Source organism: Papaver somniferum, chromosome 9, assembly GCF_003573695.1.
Source record: "Papaver somniferum cultivar HN1 chromosome 9, ASM357369v1, whole genome shotgun sequence".
Classification (NCBI taxonomy): domain Eukaryota; kingdom Viridiplantae; phylum Streptophyta; class Magnoliopsida; order Ranunculales; family Papaveraceae; genus Papaver; species Papaver somniferum.
In genome coordinates this window covers 7,885,081-7,906,431 of record NC_039366.1, presented here as the reverse complement: position 1 = coordinate 7,906,431, position 21,351 = coordinate 7,885,081, and the positions used below count along the sequence as shown (strand labels likewise).

The 21,351-nt window shown below is 36.0% G+C and overlaps 2 protein-coding genes and 1 non-coding gene across 3 annotated transcripts; 2 read left to right on the top strand and 1 right to left on the bottom strand.

The window, feature by feature from the left end:
- Positions 1-4,964: 4,964 nt before the first annotated feature.
- TRNAV-CAC lies at positions 4,965-5,038 on the top strand. Its single transcript has one exon. It is a non-coding gene; the product is annotated as a tRNA-Val (tRNA).
- A 117-nt stretch (positions 5,039-5,155) lies between these two features.
- Positions 5,156-9,633, top strand: LOC113307613 (PRA1 family protein A1-like). The gene is made up of 8 exons (XM_026556065.1): positions 5,156-5,493; positions 5,609-5,649; positions 5,741-5,819; positions 5,950-6,036; positions 6,130-6,218; positions 6,330-6,401; positions 6,503-6,635; positions 9,233-9,633. The coding sequence occupies exons 1-7, from the start codon at positions 5,336-5,338 to the stop codon at positions 6,604-6,606; spliced, it is 630 nt and encodes a 209-aa protein (XP_026411850.1). The 5' UTR covers positions 5,156-5,335; the 3' UTR covers positions 6,607-6,635; positions 9,233-9,633.
- Positions 9,634-10,742: 1,109 nt separating this feature from the next.
- Positions 10,743-13,615, bottom strand: LOC113310957 (uracil phosphoribosyltransferase-like). Its single transcript, XM_026559782.1, has 12 exons — positions 13,357-13,615; positions 13,124-13,273; positions 12,903-12,981; positions 12,532-12,590; positions 12,367-12,444; positions 12,201-12,282; positions 11,927-11,975; positions 11,773-11,834; positions 11,563-11,630; positions 11,283-11,338; positions 11,139-11,186; positions 10,743-11,036 (listed from the first exon to the last, which is right to left on the bottom strand). Exons 1-12 carry the CDS (start codon positions 13,450-13,452, stop codon positions 10,985-10,987), a joined length of 879 nt encoding a protein of 292 aa, XP_026415567.1. The 5' UTR covers positions 13,453-13,615; the 3' UTR covers positions 10,743-10,984.
- Positions 13,616-21,351: the final 7,736 nt, after the last annotated feature.

Genomic DNA, 21,351 nt, shown 5'->3' with positions numbered 1-21,351 from the left:
AAAACATTTATTATTTTATTTCTTTTTTGTTGCCCCGAAATCAATCGCTCTTTAACAAAATAAGTCCAGAAAGAATAAATATCTCTAAAGAAAAATGGCCAGATTCATTCTGGAATAAATATAACCCCATAGGTGTCACCATCCTTCCACAAAAAACTCATCAAAACAAAAGTAACACAAAAACCCCCATCAAAACAAAATTAACACAAAAACCCCAAATTTAAATGTTGGTTTCATCAAATTTTATTTTGGTTTCATCATTTAAATTTGGGGTTTTTGTATCAATTTTTAAAAATTTGAGGTTTTTGTATCAATTTTGTTTACGATTGAGTTTTAATGGATCCCAACATTTGAGTGGAGTTTTTGTACCACAAGTTTGGTCACCTTGGGTTTTTATGACCAGTTTTGTTCTGGGATTGGATAATTTTTATTGATGCCGCTTTTAAAAAGGATCCAAAAAACAATGAAGATAGAAAGAAGAAATATCTATTGAATAACTTTTACTGATGCGGTTTTCAAAAAAGAGAATTCGACCATGGGATATGCTTTTTTACCTTATTCAGTGGACGGCGAAACTTTCATGTAGATTGAAGCTGGTTCGGATTGGGCTTCTTCAGCCTTCCATGCAGAATCAAAAGCCTTGCTAACGGCGTCTTCTTGGTTAAGCAAAAATATATTATCCATTGTCTCAATAGCAACAGATTGTAAAACTCTGGCGGAGACGACCAACAAGTATTGCAAAGATTCTCCTTGGACCGCGGACAAGAAGTGAGCTCAACACTGGAAAAACTTCCGCAAGCACAGGTAAAGTATATAAACAGGAAATATAACTCCGCGGCGGACTACATTGCAAAAGAAGCTCGAATAAAGAATTTTCGGCACATATCCTCCCGCATTCAGCACATGGTTTTAAAATCTAGTGTTATTCCCAATATTTTTGATAAAAATGAGCTTATAAACCTTTTGTACTATATTTCTTGACTAGGGATTAACACGGCACGGGCATAATTTTTATTTGATATGCATTTTCCAGCATTTGGATATTAGACTTAATATTTGTCGTTGTAGATGGGGAAAAACGATTTGCTGGTTTTTACGGAATTGAAGAGATGTCCGTGTGGAGACTCCTTGAACCGACGAAATGTTGAACCTCACACAAATGCACTGCAAGAAGGGAGTGCTTGAAGTTCGAGAGATCAATCTGTAGGACTCTGGCCTAAACCAAGAACAATGGTCGTTCCAGAGTCAATTCGGTCACAAGAGAGGATGGGTTGATCTGTAGGAGGGAAGCTGAGAAATTGTGGGATCAATGGTGATCTGAGATTGTAGGTGTGTTGTGAATTCAGCGTAAGATTGCTCTGAATGATTGAATTTTACTCAAATGAGAGTGATTGCTCAGACGATGAGTTCATGTAGACGAAATATTGTCTATATGAACTTGCCGAGAAATTACTTGTTTGTTTTAGACGAATGTTCGAGTATTCGAATCTTGTATTTTCAATCAGGATTCAGAGACATTTTATAATGCCGGAGTTGAAAACACCATGATCCCATGAAGTGCGACAGTTGCTGGAATCAGAGAGTGAGGAAGTGGGAAATCGTGTTAAAACCAGTTGCTCATCGTGCGGAGACTTGGTTAATTTTCCACCCACTACTTTGCTAACTCTTCCAACTGATTGCACGACTTGATCACATTCTCGTCGTGGGTGAACACACGTGTCGTAAACTGCTAGACCAAAACCCTAATTAATATCCCCCCATGTGACACGATTGATATCTCATGATTGTGGAGTCAGTTGCTGACTTTATGGGACGATGAGTCCATGTATTGTTTAGTTGAACATGATTTTGCAAATGTTCTGAAACTCATGAATTAAATATGTCTGCTGAGACGAGGTATTATTATGTTGATTACCTAAGACGAGCAAACTGCGTTGTTGAATTTTTGAATATTGATAGTTGAATCAATATTCTTGAATCTGAGAAAATATTGCTAATTCGAGCAAATATTACCGGTTTGAGCGAATATTGCTCATTTGATGAATTGTTGGTAGCGGGACCAAATAAAATATTAATTTAAGATACTGACTGCTGGGTCGAGTATAATAAATAAAAATTTTGATCATGGAATCAACATAAATTTATCAGTTTTTTAATCTGCTCAGAATCATGTTCTTGCAGAGCCTTGGATTCAAAAATCCTAATTATAATGAAATGATGATTTATTCAAAATCAACCGCCGAGTGAAGCAGAGACCGGCTACATGGGATGATGACTCCACCATGTAACGCCCAGATGCTCGAATGAGCAAAATACCAAAGTCTCTTGAGGACCAGTTGGTGAAAGAATGATTAAATGCTGGTTTAATCATTTATTAAAATAATGCTCGTGTGAGCGACAAATAACAAAAACTAGCCATGAAAAAATGAGGGACCGACCAAGAGGTCATGAGACCGGCTCTTGGTGGTCGTGTGACCAATTGATGGTCGTTTGAGCAAACCCTTAATTGTTTGAAAAGAGTTTGAACCTAATATGAGCAACTGAGCAAATTAGGTTAAAATAGTTAAAACATGTGGGACCGCCCACTTGCAAGCCTCAGGGTCACCCTTGGTCGGTCAAGGGGATGCGCCTGTGTCACCATGGTGTCCGTGTCTCAGTCCTGAGAATTTCGATGTTTTTCGATGCGCATTTGAGCAACATATTGAGAAAATATGAAGAATTCAGGGTTTTGCTGAAACTAGGAAAATACATGAGATGATGAAAAATAATTAATAAAATAGGGAATTGCAAGGTGTGAGACCAGCCACGGCTAGGGCATGGCCGGCCGGCTGACAATCACTGTCCCACACACTTTTCCCAGTTTTATGTATTTTCTCTGAATTGAGTGAAATTCCATGAAACTGGAAAGTTTTATGAAATTAGGGAACTTCCATGAGATGAGAGAAATAAAAAAATAAAAAAATAGGGAATGATGGAGTGTGGGACCGGCAATGGCCAAGGCATGGCCGCTCGGCCAACGGGCACGGTACCATGGCACTCTTCCCAATTTTATGTAATTTTCATGATTTTAGGGAATTTTCATAAAATCAAAGAGTTTTGTTGAAACCAATGTATTTTGTTGAAATCAGAGAGTTTTCATGGAATGAGGAAAACAAAACAAATAATAATAATAAAATAATAAGCATGTGGGACCGGCTAGGGCATGACTGGCCGGCTAGGGCACGGTCCCACAAGTTTTCTTAATTTTATAATATTTTTCATTGTTTTAGGGAAAATTCATGAAATCAGGGAATTTTCATGGTTTGAAAAAAATAATAAAATAATGGGGACGTGAGGTGCGGGACCGGCCACGGCTAGGGCATAGCCGGCCGGTTGGTGCTCTGTCCCGTGATACCTTTCCCTAATTTTATTATTTTCTCGACATAAAGAAATATCATGAGATTAGAGAATTTCCTTGAATTGAAGGAGATTTGCTCGAACGAGAGAATTTTCATGAGATCAGGAAAAATAATAAAATATGATAAAAATATAAAATTGGGCGTGGTACTGGTCACAACATGACCGGACGGCTGGTGAGCACAATCCCTGGTGCCTTTGCTAATATTTTATTATTATTATTATTTTTCCTTCCTATTTTGCGTCTCTACCCCAGCTCACCAAGAGTGGTAAAGGTTAAAGCTCCGAACCCATAACCCTGAGCTATGCATTTATCCAAATATTTGGTGTTCTTACGACTAACAACATCTTTGATAGCTTGTCCCATCTCACAAGCACGACCATTGCCACTTGCAAAGGGTGAAACAATAGTCACATCCATGCAAACATCACGGCCGTTTTCCCAATTGAACACCAGAATATCAGCCGGTCTCAGAGAAGTCCTATTATTGGCAAGTAACCCCAAGTCCACCTCCTTACGGGCCGACACTCCAACATGATAACATATGTCCGCAATCGTATCACGAACCAAGTCGTGTCGAAACTTTAGACCCACCTCATTCGCACAATGCACTGTATGATCACCAAACACATCCATCTCTCTCTTGCAAAAGGGGCACAGGCTAGCCAACTCGAACAAGGGAATCCCAAGGCGGTAAAAAGAATCGCACTGAACTGCCTAGCACCGATTTTTTGATTCAACCCAATAATAGGAATGGCCAATAAGAAATCCAGAGCGTGTAGAGACGACAGACTTTATCATTCGTAATAAATCTAATAATATATTTAAAAATAAAATCACATCGTAATAAATTAATTTAAATTTGTTCATCATGATTTAAGCAAAAAAAAATCGGTAAAGAAATAAACCAATGTCCAGTGTCCGATTACACTTATTATGACTGAACTAATCCTAATCACATTTAATCTACTAATAGTAAACTAATCCTATCAATTACAATTCCATTAGAACTAAAAAAAATTTAGATCAAAATTTAGATAAGGAATTTAAATTTAAAATACCTGTATATCAGAGGATCGACGCATCTTCTTGTAAGTATAAAATAGTTATTAATCCTGCCAAATAGTCAAGATACAAAATCGTTAGTACACGACCAGAGAAATTTGAAAATAACATTAACCAAAACATTGAGAATCAAAAAAAAAAGAAAAAAATAAATAAAAAGAATGAATGGGTTTGATATTATTTAATCCCATAAGAAAAAAAAATAAAAATTCTAAAACAGACATATTATTTTACAATAATTCTTTTCGCCTCATCAAGTCAAACCCACCAACAACCCACCGCTAAGTTGGCAATGGCGTGGCTGGACTTTTCTATTTTCTATGTTTTCTTGTGTCTTCTAACACTCGGTTTCAACTTTTAAGTTTTTCTAGAAAATATTAGCATATTCTTACTATGTAGGACTTGTCGTAGGAATGCTAAAACTGCACTGCTTGTGGGCTGCATATCTGGATGGTAAACTTTACCGTATAATTTAAATTTTGGTGTAACTTTAACAACAAGTGTCTGGGTGGTGTAGTTGGTTATCACGTTTGCCTCACACGCAAAAGGTCCCCAGTTCGAACCTGGGCTTAGACAAACATTCTTTTTTATTTCCCCGAAACTAGTTAGTGACGTGTTTGGCCCAATCACCGTCCTAGTGGTACCACCAGTTATTACGTGTTCCCACTTCCCAGGTGAAAGAGAAATCAATCCAATACCAAAACTTCAAGTCTTCTTCGTCTCTTTATTCGAGTCTCTCTGCAACCAAGAAAACCAATAATACAAGCAAAAATATAAATATCATCATCTGATTTTTTTGTTTCCATCAAGATTATTTTTACTATTTTTAGGAATTTTTATTTTTTCTAAAGAAGAAGAAGATACAGATTCAAGATGGATTGGGGTTCAGTAACAGCAGAAGATCTGATGGATGCATTAAGAGAAGTAGATTGGTCGTCACCACCTCGTCCTCTCACTGAATTCTTCTCTAGATTTACACTTCCTAGATCTTATACCAAATGGAATTCGCGTATCAAATGCAATCTATACTAGTAAGAGTTCTTAATTCGTTTTTTTTTTTTGTTATATAAAACCCTAACTTTATTTTTTAATTTTCATCAAAATTGATTTTCTAATTCCAATTTGAATTGTTAATATCTGCTGCAGCTACAGGACTAATTACTTCCTCATGATCATCTTCATTCTTGGTTAGTACTGAATTACTCTTAATTTATTTTAATTTTCTCATGTTTTTTAAATTGAATTCTTAGGGTTTTCAGCAATATTTCTTTACTGTAGGGATGGGATTTCTTAGGAGACCTCTTGCTATTGTTGCTGCTCTCACGACTGCCATTAGCATCGCTTTCCTTAACGATAGGTATCATCAATTTTTGCCCTAATTTTTGACATTACATGCTATTGCTGCTGTTTATTGTTGATTGTGGTTTTATTGTGCTGTCCTTTGGTGGTGTAATTTAGTAACACTAGTGTGGGTTTATTGATTACAGCTTTGCAGTTACTTTTAATGAGAAGGTGACCAGAACCGTCAGACAGTTCTCTCCACATATGGCTGCAAAGATGAGGCCACCTATCACGTAAGTCTTAGTAAAGCTTCTGTAGTGTGTATGGTTTCATAACGTAATTGAGCTGTTTGTTAAGTTTGGAATGTTGTTATGTGTTAATTGCAGTCCTGTTATTCGTGGGCGTCCATCGAAGAAAAGAGCTATTCATATTTGTGGAAGGCCTAGGTGGATGTTTGTGGCAGTGTTTGCTATGAGTAAGTTGAAAACTCTACTGAATTTCCTTTTGTTGCCAATTTCTTGCTGTAGAATCTTTTTAGCTGTTTTGTTTGTAACTGATTGCAATTTTTTTCCCTTTGTCTCTGTAGTGAGTTGTTTCCTGTGGTTCACATCATGTAGTCTCTTAACTGTTTCGTGGGCACTGCTTATTGGCATCCTCTGTAAGTTGGAACTTAAGATATACTGCAATTTGTAATATTTTGATTCTTCTCCTCATTCAGCGTGTGTCCCACTTTTCCTGATTCTGAGGTATCTTTTGCAGCCACTGTTTTGCATGCAAGCTTTCGAACACCTAACCTGAAGGCACGCCTCAACACATTCCGCGAGGAGTTCCGTGCAGTTTGGCGCAATTATAGCGAGATGTAAATGGGGGGGTGGGTCCTAGTTTCAAAAATGTAAGTTGAGCTCTCTTTGTGTCGTAATGTGTAGGTTAATTCGCCAGTTGATTCTGTGATGTGAGATGGTAATTTCTTAGTTCAATACATGATTTTCACAACCCTGCAATTGTCCTGGTCCCTTCTAAGTTCAGTTCTCCTCTATTTTCGGTTACTGTTGGTAGTGGTTAGGCCTTCCTCGTCACTCTCTCGCGCTTCTTGTATATTACAATTCATGCTCATGGTATCTTTGTACTTGGGTTTAGAACAACGATGATCGTTGAATCATGTTAGACAAGGCCTACTTACACATCTAACATGCTTTTTATCATAAGACCCTGGACTCTGTTAATTGAGAAGAATATTTCTGAGATGACGTCAATACCTGTGGTGTGTGCCTCTTCACCGTTGGAGTGAATTAGGAATCAGCAAAATCTCTAGCTGTGTAGGTAAACCAGTTATGGTGGATGAACGCACTCTCAATAAGACTAGGTTGTCTTATGCTAGAGTGTGCACTGAAATTGAAATTGGTAATACCTATCCTTGTAGTGGTTTAATTTATTGTGATGGAGCTCCCAGCTGAATACCAATAGGACCCCCCTAAATGTGATAGTTACATCACGTTTGGTCGCTATCTTTTCATTGTCCCAAGAAAGGGATTAACACTAAAACCCAATAGATCTTCTTAGAGAGAATCCACTTGCAACAATGGGCATTTGAGTACTCTCCGTTAAGAAGCTTGGACCATAGAAAATGCTGGTAAAGAAAAATTGGATAGTAAGAATATGGAGGTGGCTAGTGAAGACTTCTAAGTTTAGGACTCCTCTATTTTCGGTTATTTTTGGTACTGGTTAGGCCTCTTTCGTCATTCCCCTGCATTCTTTGTATCGTTACAATTCATGATCACAGTATGTTTGTTTGTATTTGAGTTTAAGAACGTTAATCGTTGAATGGTGTTAGACAAGGCTCTATTTACACATCTAACCTGCTTTTTATCATAAGACCCTGGACTCTTTTAATTGAGAAGAATATTTCTGGGATGAAGTAATTACCTATATGGGTTTTGATCTAAGGTGTGTGCCCTTTCACCATTGGAACCAATTAGGTCTCAGCAAAATCCCTATCCGTATAGGTAAACTAGTTAAGGTGGATGAACGCACTCGCGACATGACTAGGTTGTCTTATGCTAGAGTGTGGATTGAAATCGAAATTGTTTTTACCTATCCTAGTAGTATACCCTAGTTGATTATGGTTTAATTTATTGTGATGGAGCTCCCTGTTGAATACCAATGGAAGCGCCCTAAATGTGTACATTTGGTCGTTTGCTTTTTCGTTGCCCCAAGAATAAGTCTAAAACCCAATAGATCTTCCTAAAAAGAATCCATTTGCAACTCTCCGATAAGAAGCTTTGACCATGGAAAATGCTGGTAAAGAAAGATTGAATAGTAAGAATACGGAGGTGGCTAGTGAAGTTTTAAGTTCTGGTTATTGTCGGTAGTGGTTAGGCCTTTCTTCTCATCACTCCCATGCACTTGTTGTATCAGAATTTGTCTTGTACTTGAAACACGCATGTGTATTAGAGCTGCTTTAGTGGCTCCACTTAGCTGGTTTTTATTTGCACATGTTTGTTGGTACTATAAGACACCATACTGTCATCTTGGAGATGGACCAGTTGAAGTCATGGACAACTTCCGTCTTGCTTCAAGTCTATCTAGTGCTAGCCTGATTATTCTTACAAGCTGTAGAACCTGTTAACTATGACAGTTAAAATAGGAATAACTGTTCCTCCTCTCTTAAAAGAATTGGGTAGCTTCATCTAACATCTCTGCAGTACTGTTCGTCTCGATGAATTTTTTTTATCAGAATTCTCCTCGCACTTGCAATATTTAGAGCTGCTTCAGTGGCTACATGTGCCTGGTTTTTATTTACTCAGGTAGCTGGTACTAGTAGTGAAAGACACAATATAGTGACCTTGGATCTTGATTGGCCAAATAGAGTAATGGAGAACTTTCTTCTCATTGCAAGTATAGTTAGTGATAGCTGAAGCTGCTTTGGAGTGTGGGAGGGAAGATTGTCAAGAACATTGTTACCTGGGTACTGGGTGCCAGTAGAGCTAATTACTCTCAGATGCTGCAGAACTTGCTAATTACCTTGTTTATTATGGACACACTGGAAGTACATTCTTCAAAAATGGACTGTGGCGGCTCTATCTATTTGTAGCACTGTTCATCTTGATGCTTATGCACTGGAGTATAGTCTAGTAGTCTAGACACTTCCACTATAGATAAAAATAGCATGGGTTATGAACGTAGATGGCTATAAGCTCCAGTTGTTGCAACAGGTTGTAAGTCTAGTGTCCTTCGAAATGCTCAATCTCTTGACAGAATTCTATGTTTTAGCTCAGCAATTGAATCCAGATATTTGTGTCTTGCCTTACTTGAAGCATTTTTAATTATATGTATTGTTACCTTCATCCTAGGTCATTTTCATCTTTCTTCTGTTGCCAAGTTTTCAAATTGCAAAAACTGCAATTATTATGTATCCGTTTGCAGGTCCATGTTGTGCATATTGGCTGATGATAATTGTTGACATACTTCCTTTGTTTTATCTCATTTTAGGACTGGAAGATCGAGCAGGGGGGACATAGACATAATTTTTAGTGGCCATATATGATTCCACTCCATGGGTGAAGCATCTACATAAATGAGTTGAATGCAGCGGAGAAGGCTCATGCTAATTGCAGATAACATTTTGTCATCTTTCTGGGATGGGTTTAGATGTGTTCCGTACTGTATACATGGGGTGATGTATGTGTTTCCATTTATACATCCTCTTCATTCGTCTCCTATTTTACAAATTACACATTGCAATTTATTTTGTTTTTTTTTTAAGTGATGGACTTTAAACTTTGATGCAAACCCTGTATATGATAACTACCTTCCACAGATACTCCATGTCTGAAACTGAATTAGTTGTAGTATTGAAGCTCTTAATTATACAAACCCTAAACTTTTGTGAATCACTCAGATTTCAGTTTCGAGACCGGAAAAGGCTTGATAGTGGTTGAATGAAAACTTTGACTACTTTTGTGCCAGATATTTAGTTTAACCTGTTGGTTATGCACCCTGTTCATGATATTAGCAGTATAAGCTGCACCTGCACAAGCTTAACTTCCCAGGGCTCCAAACTCAATTCACAGTAGAGCTGTGGCTCTCTGGTTGCTATCGGAGAGGTGAAAGATTTGTTGACAGGTATATCGAATCCAGGTAGTAAATCTTTTTGGAACATGGGGCTTGGAAAGGAATCAAATCATGTGCATTGTGAAAAAGAAGAAGAAAGGCATTTCGCCAGATCTTCTCAATAGCATCCAGAATGTAAGATTCTGACACTTAGATATCCAGTGTACTGTTCTGAGTCATTATAAATCATTAGAATGAATCATGAATTGCACCTTTGAAGTTGTTGAAGAACAAGTAAACCCAAGTGACCCCAAACAGTATTTATATGTGTTTGTCCAGTTCTATCCATGTGCATTGTGCAACCCTTTTCACCTCTTTTTATATTCCCCTTCTTCAACAGTTTATAGCTTAAAACATCTCTTCATCTCTCTAAAGGTCTGCTATCAAATACAGTTTCACTCAACTGAAAACATCACTCAAAACAAGTCCAATTCACTTTAAGCAGAATTGATTAAAAAATTATACACCTGGTAGGAGGTCCCCATGTTAGAGTTAGTATAACTGGATTATGTTATGGAAGAAGAGTTGTCATCATCTTCGTCAGTTGCAGAAACACTAAGCAGTTACAGTTTTGTTGCTCATCAAACTACTTATAATACAGATCGCCAAAATGATGATGGCTTGGTACTTGAATTGGGCCGAGGCTGTGGCCTCTGCTTGTGTGTTGTTGATTCTGGGAGGTCTAGTTTGCTGTTGCATCAGCGCAGGACCTAGCCGCAGTGGTGGTGGAGGAGGGGAAGGATGCGGTGGTGTTTAGTTTAGTTTAGCATTATTTTATTTTTTTGACAGTTTTTGTATGTATTTTCGTCATACAGTTTATTTCCTAGCAGGTGTTTTTCATCCGATTTTGTGAGAAATCAGATAACCGTGTAGTAGCCAGTCAAGATCATGTTCTGTAAAGTGCTAACTGTTTTCATTCACCAAAAGCACTGTGTAATCCTATATGCAAAGTATTAGTTTAATTGGATCACAATCTAACATCATACTTATGTTCTTTGAAACTGCAATGTAGAAACCTCAATTAAAATAAATTAAATGCCGCCCTCAGCTGGTTCTCTAGATCAATATAAATATTTTAAAACTGATGATAGAGCTACAGCTTGGAAGAAGAAACCTACTTCTACAACTGTTTTATGTTCCAAAGCTACGGTCTCCTGCATCTCCGAATCCAGGAATTATAAACCTGCAAAATAGAAGACCCCATCTCAAATGTAAGAAGGTTTAAGCCAAGGAAAGCAAATGCATTTACTATTCAGCACAATACAATTATTCTACATGCCCTTACCCCTTTTCATTTACAGTGGGGTCGATTGTCCCAGTGTACACATGAAGCCTGAAAATTTTATGAACAAAAACATTATTTCAGTCTGCAAGGAAGAGAATTACAACAAAACTACAGTAACATATAAAACAAGTGACCAAATTTTACCCAGGAAAGTTCTCGCTTAGCTTCTGAAGAGCTGGAGGAGCAGCTAAGGCCGATATCTGCCATGAGAAAGTACATGTGGTCAGCAAGTTGAACTAAGTAGGAGAGAGGGAACTATTTGACATGAACAAGATAGAAATCCTAGTTAATGGCAAGCATTTCGATAGTGTTCCAAAGAGGTGGGAGAAAAATTTGACATAGTACGCATTAGCAGAAACCCAGGAACAAGATAGGAATCCTAGAGAATGACAATCATTTTGATAGGGTTCGAGAGATCAATTACCACTTTAATCTGCTTGAAATCAACTCCGCGGTCCCTCAACATTTCAAGTGCTGCAACAATTGTGCCCCCTGATATTGGTTTCCCAAGCCATTGGGGAAATACGCCACAATCAGCAACACAATAAAGAAAGATCATATTCTTATAATCTTATGTCTAGATGTTTTTCGGACGAAAACCTAGATCAGACTACAGAAAAGAAAAGAATATTACCTGTTGCTAGCATTGGATCTACTACAAGCACACGAGATCCTTCAGGAAGTTTTTCAGGTAACCTTCACAATCGCAAGAAATACCAGAAAATGTGTGAGTGAGGCCTTCACTTAATCAAGTAGGGAGAAGTGAAGCAAGGTTTACATTTTCTTACTTGTTCAAATATACCGTTGGCAATAGGGTCTCCTCATCTCTGCTTATCCCTTTAAGAAGTAAGAAAAAACAAGTCAAGCACAACCGAAGCAGTAACCACATTGTCATATTTATCGATTTACCGATGCAGTGGATGAATATGTTCAAGTTAATTAACACAAAGTCACCACACTACCATGTGCATAGCAATCCGTGACCTCTAATTGTAACGAACGAAAATCGTACTGAATAAATAAAAGGGATTTCTGAAATCCTGCAAACACTCCTCAACTTACCCAAATGATAGGTTTTAGTGGCAGGCAAGATGGATGAAGCATGCTCGACTAGAGCTAGACCAGCTCTTAAGATGGGTACAATCTGCAGGATAAAAGGGCATAAATAAGTCGCTCCAAACTCCACAGGTAAGCTAGGAACTAGCACATAAAGCAGCCACTTACTAACCGTTACAGGTTCTCGCGGATCAATAAATTCAACAGAGGCAACGCCCAATGGCGATTGAATCTCCCCAGTTACAGTAGGCTGCAACCAATTTAAAATTTACAAACATGAATAAAATTGAATTGTTTCCACGAGCTTGTATCCTCAACCAACACAAATAAAACTCACCAACCAATCCCTTGATGCTTCATAGATAAGTAACCTCCCCAACTCAGCCATTGCATTCTCTACATTGCAAAAAATTAATAAATCACAAGGATAACAGTTGAGGGCATTTCCTAACTCATAATCGGAAATTGAATACATCTGCCGAATAGTGAATACAATGTGCCCATAACTAGAACCCAATTTTATAAGCATACAAGCTGAAAGGGGCATATGGAATTAAGACATTATAAAACTGGGGAGTTTTATCTTAATCTAAATTATTATCCACTAAACAATGTTCCCCTAATAAAACAAAATCGCTACTACTTAAATCTATTGATAAAACAAGAGATAAGATTCAATAATAAAACTAATCACAAATTTGGACTTACTGAAAACTGGAGGAGGAGTCTGTTCATTCCTAAGAACAGAAACCCAGTGTTTAATCAATGAATGTGGTGGAACAAACACCTGCAAGAAAAGAAAAAAAAATCATAAAATTAGGATTTCTATTTCTATTGGAATAATAATCAAAAGGGGGTTCAATTTCAGTTTCAATTTCAATTTCAATTTCATGGATGAAGGATAGCACCAGCAGCAGAACCATACATACCAACATTCTATCATCAGTAAGAGGCTTGTTGTTCACTGGTGTTTGAGCTGCTTTCACCACAAAATTTCTACAATTTCCATCAGAAGGAGAAAACCCCAATGAGCTGCTTGTAGTAGTTGTTGTAGACATCGAAGATTTCATAAACAAATTCTGAAACCAAAAACAATATTTAATTAGGGTTTTTGTTAAAAGAATTACCGGGCTGGGTTTAGTATATTTATATGGGATGTTACCAGTGGTGTTTTGGATAAGTTGAAATCCTTTATTGTTCTCGTATTTATCGCCGTGAGTCGCGGACCGGGAGTTGGAATCACACTGAAATTCGCCATCCCCAAATATGAAATGGCGCGGAGATTCGGAAAGATGAGATTTTCAGTAGCAGAAGAAGAAGAAGGGGGGGGATTAAATAGACGTAATCCCCGACTTACATCATCATGAATGATGCTATCTGTTAAAAATTGCTACAAATTTGTGTAATTCTACACATGTTGTTGTCTAGCCATGTCGACGCAATGAAGGGACAATAATTGCATACAAGAGAAACGGGGACTTGGGCTTGGGTATATTGTCCGGTTCTCTGGTAGATTATACCAGTGACCTGAGTTCAAAACTCGACAACACCAAATTTTTTACTGATAAAAAAATTAAAAAGCTCATACAATATTTTTTTTTCTATGTTATAAATTAAAGATTTTTATTCAAAAAATAAATAAAAATAAATATGAGGACATAACCTCCCGAAGAAATGAACGAGAAGTAGAAAATAAAAAAACAAAACGATAAAAACAAAAAGAATGCATCAACGAGTTTCTCCTAAAGAGATGATAATATGTTAGTAAGAAACTCATTATTTATATGAACATATTATTTCAAGAAAGCCACAATATTGGACAAATTATCTTTTTCTGAAATCGGAGTTGTATAACCGATGTCTTGTTAGATAGCTTTATTAGTCAAGAAAGCCACATTTTTGGCATATCTTCGCTTTTGACTCGTTCTTGTTAACAGGGAACATGGTATTTCGAAAAGATCACTTTACAAATCGAGACAGTTTTTCGTTATTTTGAGCGTATTAATATCTATGAAAATCGTCGAAATAACATTGTTAATTGAATCTTTCTCATTTCAAGTTAGAACAAGACAAATTGTTTCTTATTGGATAACTTACTATCTATAAAAACATATTATCTCGAAAAAGCAACTAAAAATCCAAACTCATGTTTATATAATTTTCTATGTATAAACCCCTACAAAAATCGTTCATAGCATATTGGTAGAGTATTTTCTTCATTTTTATAAAAAAAAATGAAAAATGAAATCGTTTTAATGGAAACTTACAGTGTACATAGGGAAAATTGTCAACATCATAATTTCTATGATATTTTTTTACATCAATCATGTCAAAACTGACATTTTCTAATTTACTTGGATGTTTATCATCAATGGAAATGTTTCGTGTTAAAAAAAAATCACAAAATTTTTTTAAGCTCATTTTAGTCAAAAAGAGAAAGATAAGCTAAAACGCCCAATTTTTTGCTTGAACACACGAAGAAGAATAACAACATCGGATTATGCCTACAACATAATATAAAAAATCATTAATCAGAGGTTTTTCAAAGTATCTTCGGTAAACTTTCAATATGAAACGATGATGGAAGGTAAAAACTATGGATTATGTTTAAAATTTTGTTACACTTGTTTTTGGGATATAAAACACTATCTGCAAGAAAATTTTAGGTGATGATTGACGATGAAGAGCAGAAGAAAAGACGCAAGCAAAATCCAAGATATGATACTTCTCCTCCATATATTTCTGAGGAATAAATAGCCGACAATGTTGTCACTAGATAATCAACTTGAGATCTATTTCGACGCGCTTCTGTCTGTAATTACAATTTGATTGTTAACGATACCTGATTTGCAGTGTCTCACTTTGCTCGTCATTATAACAACAAAAACTTATATTTTAATCTCCTTAATGCGTTGGACAAAGATGATAATACCGATAAGAATACATAGTTTTTAAGTTTTGAATTTGTTATCGAATTAGGTGCACTAGGCTTCTTGACGGAATCAGGAGGTAATTGTAATTTTTTAGCTCGTGGTAAATATCTGAGTCCATATGGTTTAAAAAAATCTTCACCAACAAGAAACACATTTATCAAATATTATCTTATTGTATTTACAATATGTATATTGAAATTAACTTAATTAACTGCGAAGCGTATCTCATATTTGATAATTGCAAAAATATTTATGAAATGTGACATAATTTGATATAAATGTAGAAGAATGATATGAAATTCCGGTTGTTTCAATTTAAGATAACAACGTCACCAAGGTTTAAAAGTAACTACTTAGAGCACCATAATGGCTTTTCTATCTCTACGATAAAGATTGATTTTTTTATCTGCTATAATTTTTTTTCTCATTATGTTGATCTCTATCTTGATCTTCAAATTAACTTGTTTGATAGCTCTTGTCCCATCACACCAACTATACTGACACATCGGGGTCGATGAATTAGATAACTTATAAGAATTGCTGGAAGTGTGGGTACCAATAAAACATTCAAAATATATAATATTACACTAATAACTCGATCGAGCTATAAGATTTTCTTCTCTTCTCTTCTCCATTACCTTAGTCCTTAGCAACAAGCCACGTAACTTTGACTCATTGATAATAATTTTTCTTCCATCACCATATCACGCTCACCACCATCTCAAAAAGACTATGTAAGAACCGATATGAAAATATTCATTTTCCTATCCAAATTGCTCTAGAGCCATTAGATTTCTAAACACAATTTCTTTACAGTCATCTAATCTCAAACTTAGGATTTCCAAGATTTTTTCAGTAAATTTTGTTTTCAAAGTACTTCCATTTTTTGAAACTTTTCAAAACTTAATGGTCGACCGTCTCAATTCGTTAGCAATTGGGACACTTTGTAGTTCATTTCAATTAACAATGGGTTGAGAAATAAAATCTCTAACCTTTGACCATGTCGATACGTTCTGATCAACTAAGATATTGGGGACATTGAGCCTCTGAGATTGTGAAAAATATCCAATACATTCTTCCGTAAAATATTTTTCCTACGACAACATCTTCCTTCAGTTGACTAATTGTGGCTTCATTGAATAAATCATTGAATCATGCTTACAACATAAATAAATCAATTATGGGAGGATGCTGAAAGTATCTTCGGAAAACTTTGAAAATGAACCGAACATAGAAGATAAAACGTATATTTTGCATTTAAATTGTTGTTGCACTTGTTTTAAGGTTCACTACAATGTTTTTATTTTGGATTCCATTTGGTAAAGTAGTTTATCAAGCAAGAAAAAGTTGGAGTACCTTTTAGTCGAAGCTTATTTTGTGTTCCAACGTGCAGGTTGAACGTTTTGATATCACGTAACAACATTTGTGACTATCATCAAAAATATGGATATTGTCACCCCCACGAATTCTAAGTTCATACGAACAACTATTTTGCTATGATTTTTTCCATCTTGTTAGTAATTTATAGTAAACCTTGAACATCTAGTAGAGTAATATAAATAATGAAACTTGGACTTCCATCTTGAAAATTATAACTTTAGTTCATATTCATACAATTTATAAAATGAAAATAAAACTCGACCAATCAAGTACTCTATTGTGGCGTTAGTTTTTGATTTTGATGTTGACTTTCTTCGGTCTATATTTATTAGGTTTGTTATTCTGGGTTTTAATTGTTAGGATAAATGTTGTTTGTGTTCTTATCAAACAATTGGGTTTTACATGTTTGGTTTTCTTTCTCATAAAGTTGTCAATCCAAATTATTTTCACTCTTTTTTGAATTGACTTAATCCAAAGAAGCACATGAGACATACCACTGTTTCATTGGTCTATGAGCATTACATACACCAATTCATTGAATGTAAAACATTTGCTAAAGCTGATTTATGGTTATTGTGATTTCTTATGGGACTTTTTGTCAACACCTTGTATAAGTGAAACTTGTGATGGATCAATCAATATTCTGTTTGTCTTTCATCTTTCCTGTAATACTCTTGAAAAGGCGAGGGTACCCAAATATACCTCAAGCTAAAACTTTTCCTACCTATAAGTCATTTCTCCGAAAGTGATTGTCTATGGACTGAGTCGAGACAATACAACTAATCGGTTCACACTTCGTGTGATCGTCTATGGATACGAGATCGAGACAATACAACAACGAAGTACGTTACTTGATAAAAAGGTTCGGACTTAACCAAACACAATAGGATTCACTTATCAAGTAAATAGGAATTAACGTTTGTGTAATTTACTTTAATTATAATAAAATAATTATAATGCGAAAATATAAAGTAAATGACACAGCAAGATTTGTTATCGAGGAAACCGCAAATGCAGAAAAACCCCGGGACCTTGTCCAGAATTGAATAATCTCAGGATTAAGCCGCTACACAAAATTACACCTAACTTCGTATAGTTGAGACCAAGCAACTAAACCTATAGTTCACTAGTTTCGTCTGTATTGCCAAGCCTCTGACCTTAGTCACGTACTTGGAACAATTCATTTGGTTCGTATTCCAAACAGTAAAGGAACAACAAATATGTTTGGTATCAACTCTATTCAACCAAGTGATATGAGTCGGACAAAGGCTCTTCTGTTTATCTTAACATAAACTCCTTCGTCAGGTTCTTAGATCTATCTTATATTCAATTACCGAAGTAATCGTTTAAAATTAAGCCAACAACACTATTAATACAAAGAATTATGTTGATACCGATCTACTCAATTAATCAATCCAATCTATCATAAGGATAAACCGATTATTAATTGGATCCTCTTTTACCGAAACAAGTATTGGGCACACCAAAGATTATGAACCCACAAATCAGAAATCTTCAATATCTTCTCCTTCTTCAAATCTTCTTAGATCTTCAATAATAACCTGCACACAATCACTTGAATATCTTGTGATCAATCACGCACAGAACGGAGTCTGTTAACAATGGATTATCACAAGATCGTCTTTAGGACTAACAATAGTCTAAAGATCCTTGTCGAAACTCTGAACTAGTTTGAGTGAATCTTATATCAGAAGAGAAGATTCTCAAGCATAAACAAACCAGGTGCAATCAAAGTTCAACCACCGTTAGTCAATCAAATTAATGAAAACAAAAGATAAACCGCAATTATCTAGTTTCCCACCAACGGTACACGTTAGAGATTCTCAATCCCAAAGAAAATTTTAAACTGAGCGGCCGTAAAAGATTTCGCCTAATTAGGTTACTCTCTTCTCCGAATAGGCGACTACACCAGTAACAACACAACAAAGAGGAAGCTTGTTGTTACGAAGGATTAGTTTGCTATAACGGAAAACTTCAAGTATTTATAAACAAGGAAGTTTGGACACCAAGAAATTCCAAAACTGAAAATATTCTCAAGATATTCATTAAAGTATAAATTGGGTTTTCATAATTCCTGGAAATGCTCTGTCCAAAAATAATGATCGAAATCTCTCGGAAAATCTCTAATTAGTAAATGCACATTACTAATTCTTATTTCCCTACAAAATCAAGTTAAATACCCTGGTTAAAAGATTCTTAACTTATTTATGTTTCGATCCTGGGATTCTCTTCCCTTAGCTATTAAGGAATAACTTTAAACAATTAAATAATAAACATTCATAGCACGTGTTCAAAGTATGTCGACATCCTTACTTTGTAAGTTCTCTTTCACACTTACAACCTTGAAACCGATTTTCCACACTTCCAAACAAGTTTAGAATTGGTTCGTATGACTTTAAAGAACTATGTGATTGATCAAATAACATTCAATCACAATCATGGGTTTATCGGTTCTACCAAAACAAGTTTCGGTTCTACCTTTCATGTCAGTACTGTGCATATTCACATTAGCTTTCCAAAATTCGATTGACTAGGTATTAGGATTTGTTCCCCACATATATATGGTATCTAACTTATATGTGTTGCACATGTCCATAGGATCAGTCCCCCTTTGCCTAAAAACGTGTTGCACATGTTCATAGGATCGATTCCCTTTCTGCTATAAACCTTGCTGCACCTCATACAAGGATCAATTCCCCTTTGTGATGTACTGCACCTCTTACTAGGATCGGTTCCCTTTCCCATATTTGGTAAGACATAAAATCATAAACCCGATCATACCATCTCAGGTGATTACTTAAGATCGGTTTCACTAATAAAAGTCATACCAATATATAAGTAAGGTCTTTGTGAATAGTTCTACCAAGAAAACAACATGTCATGAACGGTTATACTCAATCACACATATTGGTTGTTCATAAGATATGCAATGAATAACAAAACCAATAACGCCTGGCAATTTTCTTTTCGGTTCACAAACAAGTTTATGAACTTACTTCCTTAGAACACATGTAAAACATTGTTCCCTAGGATGAAATCCTCACCTCATACCCATACATAATCACAATGACATTCTAATGATTATGGCGATGTCTTATCTACAAAGTTTAATGGTTGAGAAATAAACCTCGTATTGTATTCCTTAGTACTATGTTATCTAGAGTTCAAATATGCTTCACAGTTTTGTTTTCAATATGCACGACTTGAAAGATACTTTAGGGAATGAAACAGTTCAAGTCAAATATCACTAAGATCAAGTGAAAGGATGATTGTTGTCATTGTAGCTCCTTGCTTCTTTACATCTTCAAGACTTCGAAATACATGTAATGTCTCATATCCTAAAACTTTCAAGCTAACCTATACGAAGTTGACTCTAGTACATAATCAAGCGACTGTTAAGATGAGTTTTGATTCACTAAAATATGACAACCAAACTTGACATACCAACGCTTGGTGGGTTCAACCGAGAAATGCTCTATCAATCTCCCCCTTTGTCAATTTTAGTGACAAAACTCTTACATCATATGGATAAACAATTACAAGAATTCATTACACATACGCTTGATTCCCGATTCAACAACACAGTAAACTACTTACATTCAATCCTTGAAAATGCCGTTGTTGACATTATAATAAGGGCTATTTTGCGTTTCTTCCCCCTCCAAGATCGCTAAGTAGTGTTTCCTCCCCAAAAAGATTGAAATTAGTATTTCCTCCCATCGTTAGATATTCCATCCATTGCTCAGTTAGCTGAGTCAGCGCCTGTGCACGTGTGGCATAAACTGTATAGTGTGGCATGAACTTCCCGAAATACCCCTCCCTATTTGATTAATTAAACCCAAATTGCATATTCCTCCATTACAGCAACAACAACCAACTTCAGCAGCATCCGCAGATTCAAGTCCCTTTCTGTTCCTTTCTTGGTTGTTCAATTTCGAATCAAAACAAAACCCATATCTTCTGCAACTCAACAGGCCCATTTGAATACCCTTTTCGAACTTTCAAATAACCATCAAATTCATCATAATTTTCGACTTGATTTGAGGGTTTCTGTTGATTGAAGCACAGAGTGAATTTATGGGGTTTGAGATCTACAGAGAATACAATTTGGTGGTACTACTGATAGAGACAGAAGGGTTGAACAGAAATGGAAGAGAATAAATTGATTTGATGGTTGATTGAGGGGATTAGGGTTCTGTTTTCATTAATTGAAGCTTCTTGTTCATTTTGAGAAATTGGTGGTGGTTGCCGTTGCCGTAGAATTCAGTGACAGATGGAGGAAGATTCAAATCAGTGAATGATAATCAAGAAGAATTTGAGAGTTATTATGAATCATAGTAGATGGGTTTGTTGTTGTTTAATTTAGGGTTCTTTCTGTTAATTCGAGTCAGAATTCAGTGAAGGAGAAAGGGGTATTGTCTTATTTGTTGGTTGTTTGGAATGATGAACGGAGTGAAATTTTGGGCTAGTGGTGATTTGTATTGTGAAATTAGAAATCGAGATGATGAATTAATTTTCACAGGAATTGGATTTAGGGTGGGTTTTGACTGATTTTGATGGTGGTGTTGTAGCAGCTCGATTGCTGGAAGGTTGCATCTGAACTGAAATGCGATGTAGGTGATGGCTTGTAGTGTGTAGGAAATGGAAGTTACTTCCATTGATTTTTTTTTTTGGTTCAGTGGTTGACAAATTGGACTGAAAGGGTATCATTAATGGCAAAAATAGAGATCTAGAGGAAGACAGAAAGAGATGATGAATTGTTTTTGAGATAGGGAGTGAGGTTGTTGCTGTCCGTCGAGAGATGAAATTGAAGAAATCAGAGA

Coding starts and splice junctions, on each gene's coding strand:
- LOC113307613 (XM_026556065.1), top strand. CDS start 5,336: ATGGATTGGGGTTCAGTAACAGCAGAAGATCTGATGGATGCATTAAGA. Junction 5,650..5,740: donor CATGATCATCTTCATTCTTG/GTTAGTACTGAA, acceptor TCTTTACTGTAG/GGATGGGATTTCTTAGGAGA. Junction 6,219..6,329: donor TGTGGCAGTGTTTGCTATGA/GTAAGTTGAAAA, acceptor TTGTCTCTGTAG/TGAGTTGTTTCCTGTGGTTC.
- LOC113310957 (XM_026559782.1), bottom strand. CDS start 13,452: ATGGCGAATTTCAGTGTGATTCCAACTCCCGGTCCGCGACTCACGGCG. Junction 12,283..12,366: donor ATCCGCGAGAACCTGTAACG/GTTAGTAAGTGG, acceptor TTTATCCTGCAG/ATTGTACCCATCTTAAGAGC. Junction 11,835..11,926: donor CCAACGGTATATTTGAACAA/GTAAGAAAATGT, acceptor GCGATTGTGAAG/GTTACCTGAAAAACTTCCTG.